General features: G+C 43.6%; 1 protein-coding gene across 3 annotated transcripts in view; it reads right to left on the bottom strand.

Moving 5' to 3' along the window:
• The window catches only part of NR4A3 (nuclear receptor subfamily 4 group A member 3), a 43,869-nt gene that overhangs the window by 9,623 nt on the left and 18,092 nt on the right, over nt 1–16,154 (bottom strand). For all 3 annotated transcript variants that reach the window (XM_055427141.2, XM_055427140.2, XM_055427142.2), the window contains 2 exons: nt 11,550–11,749; nt 6,511–6,689 (listed from right to left, as the gene is read on the bottom strand). In XM_055427141.2, coding sequence (XP_055283116.1) covers nt 6,511–6,689; nt 11,550–11,749 — 379 coding nt within the window. The remainder of the gene's footprint in view (nt 1–6,510; nt 6,690–11,549; nt 11,750–16,154) is intronic.

Below are 16,154 nucleotides of genomic sequence, written 5' to 3'. Positions count from 1 at the left end.
TAAAACTTGTGCCATTTAGGGTAATAATAATAAAGATTTCTCTAATTTTTTTTCTGTAAAATACAAATTAGGTTATTCACTCTTTACAAGAAACCTACACGTAGACATCATTATCCCTGTGAAAAAGGAGAACACCGAGATTCAGAGAGGGTAAGGAACTTGCCCAAAATTGCAGTTAGGAAGTAAGCATGGTGAAGACTTGAACCCAGTCCTCCAATCTCCAACTCCCATGACATCCCTTCTCCACTACCATTTTTTTTTTTTAAATATGGCCCTGTCAAGTTTTACATTTAGTTTTCCTTGCAATGTAGCTGATGGCTATATGTGAGAGAAAAACAGAGTAACCAGGTAACCATTTTGAGTGAACAGGGGAGCTCTGAGAAGACAGGTGCTGGGGAGTGTGGCAGGATCAGCCACCTACTGGGTTCTCCCATGTCACTGTTTCACTGCTTTCTGTCCCCTCCTCAATCTCAGAGTCACATTCCCATAAGACAAAAGAGAAAGACTACAGAAAGAAAAGAAAAGAATGTTTTCTACCTGATGGAAGACATGAGTAGGGAATGAAAGCCATGGGGAACATTGATTTAATGTAGTGTCTTGAAAAATGGCATTTGGCACTCAAGATTCTCTCCATTATCTGGTCTAAAACTGCCTTTCCAATCTTCTTCCCTTTTTGCTCTATGCGCTGTGCTTAGTCACTCAGTTGTTTCCGACTCTTTGTGACCCCTATGGACTGTAGCCTGGCTCCTCTGTCCATGGGGATTCTCCAGGCAAGAATACTGGAGCGGGTTGCCATGCCCGCCTCCAAGGGATCTTCCCAACCCCAGCGATCGAACCCAGGTCTCTTGCATTGCAGGTGGATTCTATACCATCTGAGCCACCAGGGAAGTCCACAAATCCTGGAGTGGGTGGCCTATTCCTTTTCCAGGGGATTTTCCTGATCCAGAAATTGAATCCAGGTCTCTTGCATTGCAGGTGGATTCTTTACCAGCTGAGCTACCAGGGAAGCCCCTTTCACTCTATGGAAAATGCATTTTACTCTGCGGTTAGGTCATAATCATAAGCCATAAGATAAATATTACATAGAATCAATATTTTCCCTGAAAATTCTTTAAATTTTCCCGAAGTACAGGACATGATCTCAGCTCTCACCATCAGAAGTAGGGAGTCCCTGGCCCACAGTGGATTCATGTCTTTTTTTTCATGCTCATTGTAAGACAGAGCATCATCAAGTGTAGTAGCTTGTACTCTTTTAGTTTTCCTGTTCTTTCTACTGAGATTACATATAGGATTTTAAAGACCTACAGTATAGCATAATGGCCTATATGGGAAGAGAATCTGAAAAACAGCAGATATATGTATAACTGATTCACTTTGTTGTACACCTGAAACTAACACAATATTGTAAATCAATTATCCCCCAATAAAATCTTTAAGGAAAGGAAAAAATAAAAAAATACATAATGCAACTCCAACTCCTTGCTTTTCCCCAGAATGTGCACAGTTCCACTGCCATGCCCCTGCTATGTAGTTTCCTCCACTGCATAGTGGCAATGTCCTTCCTCTAAATGGTCTCATTTCTTGATGCCATCTCCTTGGGAAGCCACGCATGACCAGTACCTCCATTTTCCTTTACCCCCAAAGTGCTAGCAGTAATCTGAACTTCCCCTGCCCTGAATCTATCCCTTTTAAGGACCTGAGCACTCAATACCATACACTGAGTTCACTACATCAACACATATGACTTCCTAGTAGACCATACACTTTTCTGCTGTGAATTCTGACAGCAGAATTCACACATAGCTCATCTTTGCATCCCTAGGGACTGTCACCATGCCCCACATATAGTAGGGCCTCAATATGTATTTTCAGAGAAGGCAATAGCAACCCACTCCAGTACTCTTGCCTGGGAAACCCCATAGACGGAAGAACCTAGTAGGTTGCGGTCCATGGGGTCGCCAAGGGTCAGACATGACTGAGCGACTTCACTTTAACTTTTCACTTTCATGCATTGGAGAAGGAAATGGCAACCCACTCCAGTGTTCTTGCCTGGAGAATCCCAGGGACAGGGGAGCCTAGTGGGCTACCATCTATGGGGTCGCGCAGAGTCAGACACGACTGAAGTGACTTAGCAGCAGCAGCAATATTTATTTAGTGAACAATACTTACAAAATGGTAATTCCATACTAACTTTTGATTTTGGAGGGGGCTTCTTATTTATTACACATAATTAACTGCAACTAGATATCACCCTATTGGTATTCTATCAGAAGCAAAGTGTTTCCATTACTCCTATGTCAGGAATATAGGAGTGGTTAGGGTAAATAGAGTGAGGACCTAAAAACGTGACAACCACAACTGTGGGGAACTTCCTTTTACTGTGCGAAAGGAGAGTAATCTGAAAAAAACCATTTCCTGCCCCACCTCGCCACCTAGTTTTTTATCAGGGCACAGAGACAGAAGTGGAGGAAGAAAAAAAAAAAAGAATTGGGAAAAAATGTCATGTTTGTACAAACTACCAATGTGGTACAGATTCTTAATAACTTTCCTGGAAGCAAGACTGGTTAATGTCTAAAACCCCATTTCCCTTCGAAGAGTTCGGTGTTGTTTGGAGCAGACAATTTGGGGACAAATTTTCTCCTGCTAATAGCCCAACTGATATTCCACAGTAACCTTTTATGATCCATGGAGCTTTCTCAGAGGTCAAGATTTCAGGGAAGCCCACGTTCAAATGAAAATTAATAGCCATGACAATGTGCACTGCTAGTGCTCAGGCACTGCCTTTTCTGCCATTTCCTGAAGTTTTCACACATTTCAACCCCTCTCCCAACCAGCAAATCACAGAGAGAGTTCTGCAGGATCCAGAAATGAGAGAAGAGGCCTTGTTTTTCTTGTGTATTATAACTACAGCACCTATAACAACCATCTCTGCACAGGCCGTGGGACTGAGAGCAGGATCTGGAAGCACCCCATCAAGGACTGGGCCCTTTGTCAGTGCCTGGTAAGTGCAGCCAAATTTCTTTAATATCACTGTCTTTCTTCAAGCCTCTCTCCAGCATCCTAGGAGATATTCACCAAACACACTGCCTTCTAAGATTACCATCTGTTTCCTCATGCCACCGAGTTTGATTTTGGACTGCTAGGGTTTGTGGAAAGGGCAGGCATATGCCTGATTTGATGGAGTCCCTGTCACCATCCCTCCAGGATGGAAGATAAATGGAGAGAGCACCTGTTCTGAAGCCAGTTTGGCTATACCGCAAACCTAGTTATCTGTCATCCTTGCCATGACCAGAGGGAATAGATATTATTATCCCCATTTTACAGATGGGGAAACTGAGTTCAGAGAAATGCATTTCTCAGTAGCATGCACTTATTAAATACACGATCCCAGATTCAAACCTGGGGTGGTGGTCTCCCAAATCCTTGCAATTTCTGCCAAGACGACCTGCTTCCTCCCTGAGCAAGTCTCCACATAAATGGGCAGAGGCTGAGCACCTATAGGTGGCTCAGCAGCAAAGGATCTGCCTGCAATGCAGGATACGCAAGTTCAATCCGTGGGTTGGGAAGATCCCCTGGAGAAGGAAATTGCAACCCACTCCAGTATTCTTGCCTGGGAAATCCCATGCAAAGAGAAGCCTGGCGGGTCCATGGGGTCACAAAGAGTTGGACACGACTTACTGACTAAACAGCTGCAGCAGCAAAGCATCTGTAACTGCTGCACACACAGCAAACTGCAGGCAGCAATGGGACTAGCACCACCTTCTCCTAATTCCTAGTCCGTATTCTCTGCACTGAACTGCCAATCTCTCCAGGTTGGGACTGCCTGGCACCCATATGCTGCGACCTCACTGTTGTCTATTAATTTCTACTTAAAGGGTAAAACAAAAAAAGGATGTCAGCCTCAGGACCTCCTCTCAAACCAACTTTCATACCTGGACTGGCTTTTCCCCTTAGTCTCTTTCCTGCTAAAATCTGTGCTCAAAACCAGCTGTTAGGGTAGATCTTTCTAAAATGCAAGCCTGGCCATGATGCTCCTCTCTGTGGATCCCCACTGCTCTCAAGAGAAACCCCAAACCTTCTCATCCAAGTGTGAAAGGTTCACCATGCCATGCCTCACCCTAACCTATCACACCTGTCTCACTTCCCATCACTCTGGTTTTTAGACCTGATATGTATGACAGCCACATTTTCCATGGCTTTAGCAAATTTATATTTATGCCTAGAATTCTCACTGCTTCCATTTTAACCTGGAGATATCTTATGTTTTTATCAAAGACCAGCTCATGCTGCCTCTTTTTTTTTTTCCTGGTTTGGATATATTTACATCTTTAAAAAAAATTTTTTTAATGGAGTATAGTTGATTTACAATGTTGTGTTAGTTTTAAGTGTACAGCAAGTTGACTCCATTATACGTATACATGTACTCACTCTTTTTTAGATTCTTTTACACTACTTCTTTTGAGATGACCATCTCCTACCACGGGTCTCTCAGCACCTTGTATCCACTCTCACATCCCCACCTTGGCACTCAGCACCTTGTATCACATGGATTCTTTTGAATGCTCTATCTCTTCCAGGGATATGTGTTACCATCTCTGAAAACCTACTGGATTGCAGCAGAGTGCCTAGATCAGGGAACACTTGTTGATGAACTATACTCAAAACCGACTTCCATAGCGATGGGCAATGTGTTGGCTTTATTTACTGAAAGCAAAGGTTAGCTGGCTCTGGTTTTTATGTTTGCTTTTCTAAATTAACTAAATTTCATACTTTCTAGCTTTGAAGGTTTAACTGTCCTAGGAAGAGCTGAATGATTTTAAAACTGACTGGAGAGCTTCAGTTGAAAACTAGCCTTTGAACCACGTTCATTCCAGTCCTGCTGGAGTGATTCATTTGTGCCTTCAATGTGTTTATTTTCTTCAGGTGCTCCCTTATGTGTGCCATTTGGAAGACCCCTAATCAAATCCATACTCTTGGAGATTGTTTCTTTTGTTTTGTCAATGGTTTCCTTGGAAGCCTCTGGCAGGGAGACCCCTCTTTCAGGACCAAAGACCAGGAGGAGTTAATTTCTACTCGGAATCCTGAGGGAACACACTGGTGTCCTATTCCTCCCATTGTGGACACCTTTACTCTTCTTGGACTTTATGTAAACCATTAGATAATGAACCAGCTTAGTCTATTAATGTACTCAGACACATCTCACTTTAGCTAACAGGAGATATCCCAAGGACGTGTGTGTAAACAATGCATATTTCTGATGCATCAGAAAGAAGGGCCCATGTGTGCCCCAGGATGCATTTGGCCCTCTGTGAAATGCATCACCAGCCTAAAAAAACATGTTTTCCACAGCCAAAAGTGTGTCAAGAATTTGAAACTTAATCCTCAATCCAGTGACCTAGCCTGTACTTGAGTCTGATGAAAAGGATGGGAGGTGAAACCCGCTCTGGCTAGCCTCTTCTGGAGCCTCCATCTACCGTCACTACCTCACCAGGCCCCAGTTTGAACAAGAAGGATGAGATCGAACAGGAAACTCTCCAAGTATGAAGGGGCAGAGGGGAGCTGGGGCCTCAAGCAGCTACAGGGAGATGGTGTTCCCTTTCTTATCCACTATGCCTTTGTTTTTCTTTGTCATTCTGCCTTGGAATCGTTTACCTCCCAAAAGATAGACAGAAAGAGACATCTAGGGGGAGAAAAGCATAGCTGAGAAGCTGAATATGTTCTAGGCTTCTGGTTTAAACCCTTAAAGTAATTGAGTTGAACCATTTTTGCTGTATATGAATACCCATTTTCCTCAGTCCCCTGCCAATTAAAGCTGCTAAATAAAGCTGTAAATAAATAAATGTGTGTTTTATGTGTATGCAGTTCTTTGGTTTTACTATGGGTTACTAGCCAAGGACTGGGGAGAAGCGAAGACCCACCCCTCTGTCCCACAGGACCAGGCTGGTTAAGGTAATCTTCCTTCAAAAGCTCCTGTAAAAATAACCCTGAAGCAGTGAGTCCAACTGCCCACAGTGACCCTGTGGAAATTTAGATTTTCACATAACTGGGTTTACGGACAATAACCAAATCCACTGGGAATCCTCTTTCCTGAAAGTTCATGACAATAAGTTGCAGCTGTGTGTCTCCTGTTTTAAACTATGATAAACCTAGTGGGGGACTTCCCTGGTGGTTCAGTGGTAAAGAATACACCTACCAATACAGGAGGCATGGGTTCGATCCCTAGGTTGGGAGGATGCCCTGGAGAGGGAGATGGCAATCCACTCCAGTATTCTAGCCTGGGAAAGTCGATGAACAGAGGAGCCTGGTGGGCTACAGTCCATGGGGTTGCAAAAAGTCAGACATGACTTAGCGTCTAAACAACAACAAACTCAGTGGATTTCAGCAGAGTGGGGCAATCATTTTCCTAATTTCCTGTGTTTGTGTGACAGCCAAAGCCAGAATCAAACATAAGCCAGGAAAAGAGAGAGGGGGAGACACAGTCCCTTCACATCACGTCAGGGTGGCGCTTACCTGTGACCATGCTCAGTGCTGACAGGCAGGCTAAGGCTTGGATATCAAGGTTCAGGCTCTGCAAACTTAAGGAAAAGTCTTTAATGGAGTCGAGCCACTCCCCAAATCCACGAAGGCACTGAAGTCGATGCAGGACAAGTCCATTGCAGAACACAAACTTATCTTCAGCAGTGTTTGACCTATGAGAGAAAGTCGTCAGGGGGTGAGAATAGAGACACAAAAATAGGTCTGTTCAATCTGTCCAGTGGGATAACATCATAATGCACTGGTACCCACACAGCTTTGGGCAGCCTTCAAAACCCAGCGTGGTGCTGTTAAACCTGCCCAGACGCCCTCAATGAACAACCCTGACATAAACAACCACTGCTAGTGGTCTGCTGACTTCCCTGTTAAGCCTCAGCCCTGGAGATGCTTGGAGTAGGGCAACTGCTCTCTTATGGTTAGAAGCAGTTTCTGGCTTGCCCTGGGATGGATGCTGGAAGTGAAGCCCAGTACCCTGTCTCTCTGTGCCATGAACACGAGACTGTTCCCTTCAGTGATCCTTCACCAGGACTTCTCTTTCATTTTCTTAAATGTTGAAAACTGATAAGGCCCGAGGTTAGGCACTACAATTCCATTGTGCAGGCTCTAAAAACACCAAGTCCTTTCAAGCGCCAGAAATCAATCATAAACTGAACAATGGTCTAAAGTAAAAAGAGTCCTTGTTTTGTACTACATTCTCCGCTTTTAGCAGCGGGGTTATAGAGGGCTATTTCTCAATTCATCCTGATAGTTTATATTATGTCCGCAGTGATCCCATTCTTTTCTCATGAAAGGCACCCTGGAACTTCTAGTTAGCACCACTTCTCTGTGGAGCCTTGGGCACTCCTTTAATCTTTCTGCATTTCCTTATTCTTATCTATAAAACAGGAATTCTAATTGCTACCTCCAAAGAATGTTGTGGGAATTAAATAAAATAAAGAATTTGAAAGTCTATGCACAGTGCCTGAATACAAGAGGAGCCCAACCAGTGTTAGGTGTAACTAATTCTGAATTTTAGGTGGACCTTAACTTAATCTTAACTCTCCTTTAATTTTCAAATCTCTTGCCATATATTTCTCTCTCTTGGCCCATTGCAGTAACATGTTAATGTCTTTTTAACTGTGTTTTTTAGAGAAATAATTTCATTCATTCACTCACTCAGCAAGTATTTCTTGAGCACAAAACCAGTGTCATTCCTTAGCTGGACACTGGAGAAAACCTGATGAATGGGGCCTACATGGTGTCTGTCCTCATGGAGCTGATCACTGACTTAATCCTTTGCTGCCTGCCTAATAGATAGCAGTCAAATTGCTGATTCAGCTTGGCTCCTGCACATGCAGGATAGGCTGTAATTATGCTAATTACTGCCAGTCTGGTTGTAACTCCACTTCAGTCTCTCCCACAGATCCCTCCCCAGAGGCATGCATGCACAGGACAAAATGATTCAATCTCAGGGTTTAAAACCCAGACCTCAGACCAGTGGCATCAGAATTGCTAGACTATGACTTAAAAATCCAGATTTCTAAGTTAATATGTCACACTATGATTATATATATATTTTCTTTTCCCTCATATTTCTTCTGATTTTTGCTTTATGTATCTTTGTTTTTTTCTTGTTAGGTGTCTAACTGTTTATGATGTCTATCTTCTTTGTGAATTGTACATTTCATCATTAAAAATATTCATCTTTCATTTAAAAAAATTAATAAATACATTAAAAAATGCAGATTTCTAGACTTGCTTCTGGAGAAGGCAATGGCAAGCCACTCCAGTACTCTTGCCTAGAAAATCCCATGGACGGAGCAGCCTCGTAGGCTGCAGTCCATGGGGTTGCTAAGGGTCGGACACGACTGAGCGACTTCAGTTTCACTTTTCACTTTCATGAATTGGAGAAGAAAATGGCAACCCACTCCAGTGTTCTTGCCTGGAGAATCCCAGGGACGGGGGAGCCTGGTTGGCTTCCGTCTATGGGGTAACACAGAGTCGGACACGACTGAAGTGACTTAGCAGCAGCAGCAGCAGACTTGCTTCACGGAGAAGGCAATGGCAACCGACTCCAGTACTCTTGCCTGGAAAATCCCATGGGAGGAGCCTGGTAGGCTGCAGTCCATGGGGTCACTGGGAGTCAGACACCACTGAGCAGCTTCACTTTCACTTTTCACTTTCAGGCACTGGAGCAGGAAATGGCAACCCACTCCAGTGCTCTTGCCTGGAGAATCCCAGGGACGGGGGAGCCTGGTGGGCTTCCATCTATGGGGTCGCACAGAGTCGGACACGACTGAAGTGACTTAGCAGCAGCAGCAGACTTGCTTCAACGTAGATCCAAACCAAAACAGCTGGGAATGAGGCATGGGAATTTGCATCTTAAATGAGAGTTTTTGGTAACATGATATGAAACTGGGGAGTGGGTAGGGAAGAGAAGGAGGGGAAAAGTGATGGTTTTTCCTATAATATTGGTAAAATGTTGGTACCATCTCCTATAAATATATAACTGAAAGGAAGCAAGGAAGATAGAATTTAAAATGCTACATGTGAACTTTATGGCAGAAGCTTAGATTCCAGGTTCTAGCTTTTTGAAAACTCAGTTTCTCGTTGTTTTTGATGTCACTGAGTGCAGTAAGGTGAACCAAATTTATTGATCCAGAAGCTATTCTCTTGGAGTAAATACTGGAGGCTGCAAAGCTGTGGGAACTCTTTAGCGCCCCCTCTGGTGTGTCATGAAAAGATGGGCTCGATAAAGGACAGAAATGGTATGGACCTAACAGAAGCAGAAGATATTAAGAAGAGGTGGCAAGAATACACAGAAGAACTGTACAAAAAAGATCTTCACGACCAAGATAATCACGATGGCGCGATCACTGGAGCCAGATATCTTGGAATGTGAAGTCAAATGGGCCTTAGAACAAAGCTAGTGGAGGTGATGGAATTCCAGTTGAGCTATTTAAAATCCTGAAAGATGATTCTGTGAAAGTGCTGCACTCAATATGCCAGCAAATTTGGAAAACTCAACAGTGGCCACAGGACTGGAAAAGGTCAATCTTCATTCCAATCCCAAAGAAAGGCAATGCCAAAGAATGTTCAAACTACCGCACAACTGCACTCATCTCACATGCTAGTAAAGTCATGCTCAAAATTCTCCAAGCCAGGCTTCAGCAATATGTGAACTGTGAACTTCCAGATGTTCAAGCAGGTTTTAGAAAAGGCAGAGGCACCAGAGATCAAATTGCCAACATTCGCTGGATATGGAGAAAGCAAGAGAGTTCCAGAAAATCATCTATTTCTGCTTCATTGACTATGCCAAAGCCTTTGACTTTGTGGATCACAATAAACTGTGGAGATGGGAAATCCAAATTCTGAAAGAGATGGGAATCCCAGACCACCTGACCTGCCTCTTGAGAAACCTGTATGCAGGTCAGGAAGCAACAGTTAGAACTGGACATGGAACAACAGACTGGTTCCAAATAGGAAAAGGAGTACGTCAAGGCTGTATATTGTCACCTTGCTTATTTAACTTCTATGCAGAGTACATCATGAGGAATGCTGGCCTGGAAGAGCACAAGCTGGAATCAAGATTGCCGGGAGAAATATCAATCACCTCAGATATGCAGATGACACCACCCTTATGGCAGAAAGTGAAGAGGAACTCAAAAGCCTCTTGATGAAAGTGAAAGAGGAGAGTGAAAAGGTTGGCTTGAAGCTCAACATTCAGAAAACAAAGATCATGGCATCTGGTCCCATCACTTCATGGGAAATAGATGGGGAAACAGTGGAAACAGTGTCAGACCTTATTTTTTGGGGCTCCAAAATCACTGTGGATGCTGATTGCAGCCATGAAATTAAAAGACGCTTGCTCCTTGGAAAGAAAGTTATGACCAACCTAGATAGCATATTGAAAAGCAGAGACATTACTTTGCCAACCAAGGTCTGTCTAGTCAAGGCTATGGTTTTTTCAGTGGTCATGTAAGGATGTGAGAATTGGACTGTGAAGAAAGCTGATTGCTGAAGACTTGATGCTTTTGAACTGTGGTGCTGGAGAAGACTCTTGAAAGTCTCTTGGACTGAAAGGAGATCCAACCAGTCCATTCTAAAGGAGATCAATCCTGGGTGTTCATTGGAAGGACTGATGCTAAAGCTGAAACTGCAATACTTTGGCCACCTCATGCGACGAGCTGACTCACTGGAAAAGACTCTGATGCTGGGAGGGGTTGGGGGCAGGAGGAGACGGAGACGACAGAGAATGAGATGGCTGGATGGCATGCCGACTCGATGGACATGAGTTTGAGTGAACTCTGGGAGTTGATGATGGACAGGGAGGCCTGGTGTGCTGTGATTCATGGGGTCGCAAAGAGTTGGACATGACTGAGCGACTGAACTGAACTGAACTGGTGTATCAGAAAGTAACACTAAATAGAAACCTGGAAAGTAAAGGCAATGCTGAAAACACTTGCTCCCAGGAAATACCTTACATACCATGACAATCTTCCTGGAATCACAGAATGATGGCACTGCAAGGGGTTTTGCTGTGTGTTGTGCTTAATCGCTCGCTCAGTCGTGTCCGACTCTTTGCGACCCCACAGACTAGCTGGCCAAGCTCTTCTGTCCATGGAGATTCTCAAGGCAAGAATACTGGAGTGGATTGCTATCCCTCCTCGAGGAAACCTTCCTAACCTAGGGATCAAACCCAGGTCTTCTGGAGTGCAGGCGGATTCTTTAGCAGCTGAGCTACCAGGGAAGCCCATCAATTGCCAAATCCAACCTTCTCATTTTATAAAGAAGGAAACTAAATTTCTAGTGAAGCAAGTGACCTGCTTAGGGTCTTACAACAAGTCTGCTAAAACTGAAACTAGAACCCAGGAGACCTGGCTACCAGTCCAGTGTTCGATCCACTGCTCAGTTTTTTTAATGCCTGGACATATTACATATGTCCTTCTTGAGCAAACTTTTCACCACTGACTTAGTTAAAAATCCAGCAGGTTTCGAAGGAGTGGACTAAAGGAAGATAATAGAATAGTAATTACCTGATGGAAAGTCTGAGAACAAACAGCTCCAAAAAGGCTGATTCTATAAGTAATGTCTGATCTTCTTTGGGGAGATCCGTAAATCCGGGAATCTTTTCTGCCCAGCTTCTGGATACATCAATGGAGGCTGTTAGAAGGTTGTAGAACTGTTGTACATGCTCAGCATCCGTGCCTGCAGCAGCCTGCTCAGTGGGACAGTACTAGAATGCAAACCACAGAGAGCAGCGTTATCTCAGTCCAATAGGGCTGACAGCATCATTTGCTAATTGGCTCTTGCAAGACTGTCAATGCCTTCTCTTTTCAGGAGGGCTTTCTTTGACCACCGGAGCCCACTCTTACTGTGACTGACAGCAGAAAGTGCCAGAAATTAGCATCCTTCCTGGAGAACCTCAGTCAGTGGGTTGGTGGATAAATAACCAAGCTGTGTATCCCTTGGGTGGGGTAACTACAGTTCAATGCAAGTTCTACACTGTCTCCTAGAGTCTTCTTTTGGGACCAAATGTCAGCCGCCCACACAGTGTTTTATGTGATGCTGCACATTTTATTGCTTGCTTCTCTTACAAGTCTTAGTCCTTATCCCCCCAATTTCCAACACCTTCTAATAAAACAATTTGCACTCAAAAAAAAAAAAAAAAAGATCGTCAATGCCCAAATCGTTACTCTTGGGTCCAACAGTTTATAAAACCTTTTTGCATTCATAGTCTCATCAGATTCTCATGATAGCCTGTGACATAAATAGAGTGGATTCTGTTACCACTTAATAGGCAATGAAATTTGCTTAAGTCCTGTGAGTGCACTGGTTTTCAGTCCTGACTGCAATCATCTGGGGAGCTTTAAAAAAGACTCATGTCTGGGTCATATCCACAGAGATTCTAATTTAACTGGTCTGGGATGGGGACTGGTCATCAGGAATTTTTAAAAGCTCCCCAGGTGATTCCAAAGGGCTGCCAGTGTTGAGAGTCATTACCCTAGGGGGTTGTCTTTGTGAGCCTCCAGGATCCACAGAGTCCCTAAGGCATAGCTGTCTCCAAACAAGATGGTTAATTAACCCCTGGTTCTCAAACTGTGGTCCTTGAACCCGCAGCATCAGCAACACCTGGGAATGTGTTAGAAGCAAAAATTTCCAGCTCTGCCCCAGACCTACAGAATCAGAATCTCTGTGGGGAGTAGCCCAAAAAACTGTTTTATCAATATCTCCAGGTGAATTCTCATGCACAGTGAAGTTTGAGAATCTTGGAATTAACCAATTCGAGAAGATGAGTGCTTATTGTTGATGGATTTCTGAGAGATAAAACAAAAAAGAAGGGGTTGGGGAGGAAGGTATCCTTGGCACGGCCCAGGCAGTAGAGTACCATTAGACTCAGGACTTGTGGCTACTTAAATGAGTGAAAATCCTCTATCACACTAGCCATATTTCAAGTGCTCAATAGCCACCATGTGGTGTAGAACATGTTTTGTTGGACAACACTGACCTAGAGGGCTCCAGGAGAAGGAAGGTACAGGCAGGATTAAAGTCTCTACCCAGCTTTTAGCTATGCTGGTGGCGTCAGTGTTTTGCTTGAATCACTGGAGGAAAATCTTTCCTGCTTCAGGCAGAAAGATTGATACAGCAAGGTAATAATCCAGGGACAACCAACAACAGAGACTTATGACATATGTAAAAACCTTCAGTAAATGTGCATCATTGCCTTCACAGAAACACAGCTGATGGTGCTTTTGTGTCTCCTTTCTCAGTTGATCTTCCAGAGGCATGTATTTTAATCCTTATTTTACAGATGAGAAAACTGAGACTCAAAGAAGCTCAGAGAGGCTAACAGACTTTCCCAAGTTACATAACCAACGGTGGTACAGCCAAGACGTAAACATGCCTCTATGATTTACAGTCCTACGCCTTCTGGCTATTAACATTTCTGATATTACTAGCTGGTGGCCTGTAGGATAGTTTTTAAAAGTATTTTTCTTTGATCAATGGAAGACTAGAGTATATGTGTATATGAGAATTTACTCTATAATAAAGGTGACATTTCAAAAAAAAAAGTATTTTGCTCTCCATGTATATATTCATTTGGTCTCATATTTTGTCACCACAGTAACTGGCACATAATTGATTCTCAGTGACTAAATAATAACAATAACAAACTGTTGTTGAATATTGTTCAATGAAAGAACAGTCAGGGGATGGAGGACAAAAAGCCAAAGAGCAGATAGGTGCTCACTGTAGAATTACATAGGTCTGAAGGAATAAGGCCCTTGTCTGAATTGGGTCTCCCCTCATCCCACTGTGTTTTCCCAAAAGGCATCATGAAATAACAAAAGAAACATCAGACAAGGAGTCCAGTTACTTCAATCCTAGATTTGTCTAGGCCCCTAATTTTTGAAATAATGTAGCTCTGTTCGGAGAAGGCAACGGCAAGCCACTCCAGTACTCTTGCCTAGAAAATCCCATGGAGAGAGGAGCCTGGTGGGCTACAGTCCATGGGGTCGCTACTAGTCAGACAAGACTGAGCGACTTCACTTTCACTTTTCACTTTCACACTTTGGAGAAGGAAATGGCAACCCACTCCAGTGTTCTTGCCTGGAGAATCCCAGGGATGGCGGAGCCTGGTGGGCTGCCGTCCATGGGGTCGCACAGAGTCGGACACGACTGAAGCGACTTAGCAGCAGCAGCAGCAGCTACTATAGTTATCTAGGGTAAATTACTTAGCTTTTCTGAGCCTCAGTTTTCTCCTCTGCACAATGGTGGTACTATCTTCCTCAACATTTTGTTGTAGTGATTAAATGTGATAATATATGTGGAAAACCTGGCACACAGAACATATTTAACACGAAGACAGTAATGATACCGATAATGATTTTGATATTTAGAATTATCACTGTCCCTCAGCTCCCATATTATAAAATGAGGGATGAGGTTGAACTGGAAGGTTCCTAATTTTCAGCCTGACTTTCTATGATCCCATAATATCAGGTCCAGTCCAAAGTCCTGGCTCCTCTGTTCCCAATAATCTGCCCAGGGCCAGGATTCTATTAATATGAAGCCCTGGATGTTCCGAGTTGGAATGGGAGGAAAGTAAGGTAGAAGGAAGCAGTCCTCTCTCCTTTCCATGGATATTCAAGGATGGCATCATGATCTGGTGTCACGGACACTCCCCACCACCTCCTTTCAGCACAGGTACTATAAACTGGAGGAGAGTGGGGAGAAAAATATTTTATTTCTAAACTTTTTCTTCTTACATGAATCTAATTCCAAATGTTTTGTGCCCCACAGGCAGCATGAAATTCAAGGCAGCACCACGTTTAGAAAACTGATAGCACTACATGTGAAACTCTCAGGTAACTGACAGCTGAGGAAAGGATGTTGGATCAGACAGCAAATCTCGGGTCCCTCCTCCAGGCTTTGACACTGACTTGCTGTACAGCCCTAGATCAGGCACTTAACTTCTCTGGGTCTGTTTCTGCCTCTGAAGTAGGAAGTGACTAGACTAGCCAATCTCTAAGATTCCTTTGGCTCTTGTATTCAGTTGTCTTTCTGTTATTGATTTCTAGTTTAATTCCAGGGTGTGTTTGATGGCAGACACTGTATGATTTCTATTCTTTTACAGCCCAGACCATCATCTATCCTGGTGAATGTTCCACATGATGGCTCTTGCATTCAATGATTCTAAGTGTTGCTAATCACATCAGTATGATGGTATTGCCTAGAATTTGATACTAATTCAGCCTTATTGTTTCAAAGTAGGGTGTTAAATGGAGAGAAAAAGACTAAAGAATGTCAAGGAATGGGACCTAACAGCTCCCGCCTGCACTGTTTTCTCTGAAAGCAGGGCTCACAACTCAATAATCTCCCTGCTTCCAATATTTGCTCAGAAGCCTCCAGAGCACTCAGCTTTCACCCAGGGTCCTCTGCAGGCCTCTGTCCCTGCTGGGCTCACATTTCATGCATCCTGAACACAGGGAGATGCAGTGGCTGCCCGTGTATGCAGTTTTCTCTGATGGAGTCCAGCAAGGAGGAAAGCCAGCAGGCCCTGTGTGCCAGACTCCAGCCAGATTCTCTGGGCTTCACCTGCGGTGATTCCGGTTCACGTTCCAGAATTCTGGAGCCAAACTGGATTCAGTCTGAGCCACCAGTAACTAGGAGGTGACTGGAGGGTCAGCATCAACTTCTGGGGGTGAAAAATAAATCAAGTGTCCCCTCTATTGAATATAAGGTTTAAAGAAACAGAACAAAACATATTAGAGTCTCTCTCTGCCTGGGCTAGCAGTTTATAAACACTTTGCCGTGAAATGCTGAGCATAGAGTTGGAAGAACCAGACCCCAAACTCTGCTTCTGTACTCCCCTATATTGCTCCGTCTCTGGGCTAAGCAGTTTGGGGTTCACCAAAGAAAATCTGGAATAATTTGCTTATTGATCATTCTAATCAGATATAGGCCAAATAGAGAAAGACCTTAAAAGTGAATCTTTTTTCCTCTTTATGCTAACATTGTATTCCAGCCTTTATGGATAATTGATCCATCAATAATCAGATTTTACCACCACTCAAAGACACACGATTGCATTTACTGATAGCTAATGTCTAATGCAGATTTCTCTGAAGGACTTAGAT

This window comes from Moschus berezovskii, chromosome 7 (genome assembly GCF_049115385.1).
Source record: "Moschus berezovskii isolate FMDL1 chromosome 7, NW_MosBer_1.0, whole genome shotgun sequence".
Taxonomy (NCBI): Eukaryota; Metazoa; Chordata; class Mammalia; order Artiodactyla; family Moschidae; genus Moschus; species Moschus berezovskii.
This window is presented reverse-complemented; position numbering and strand designations above follow the sequence as displayed.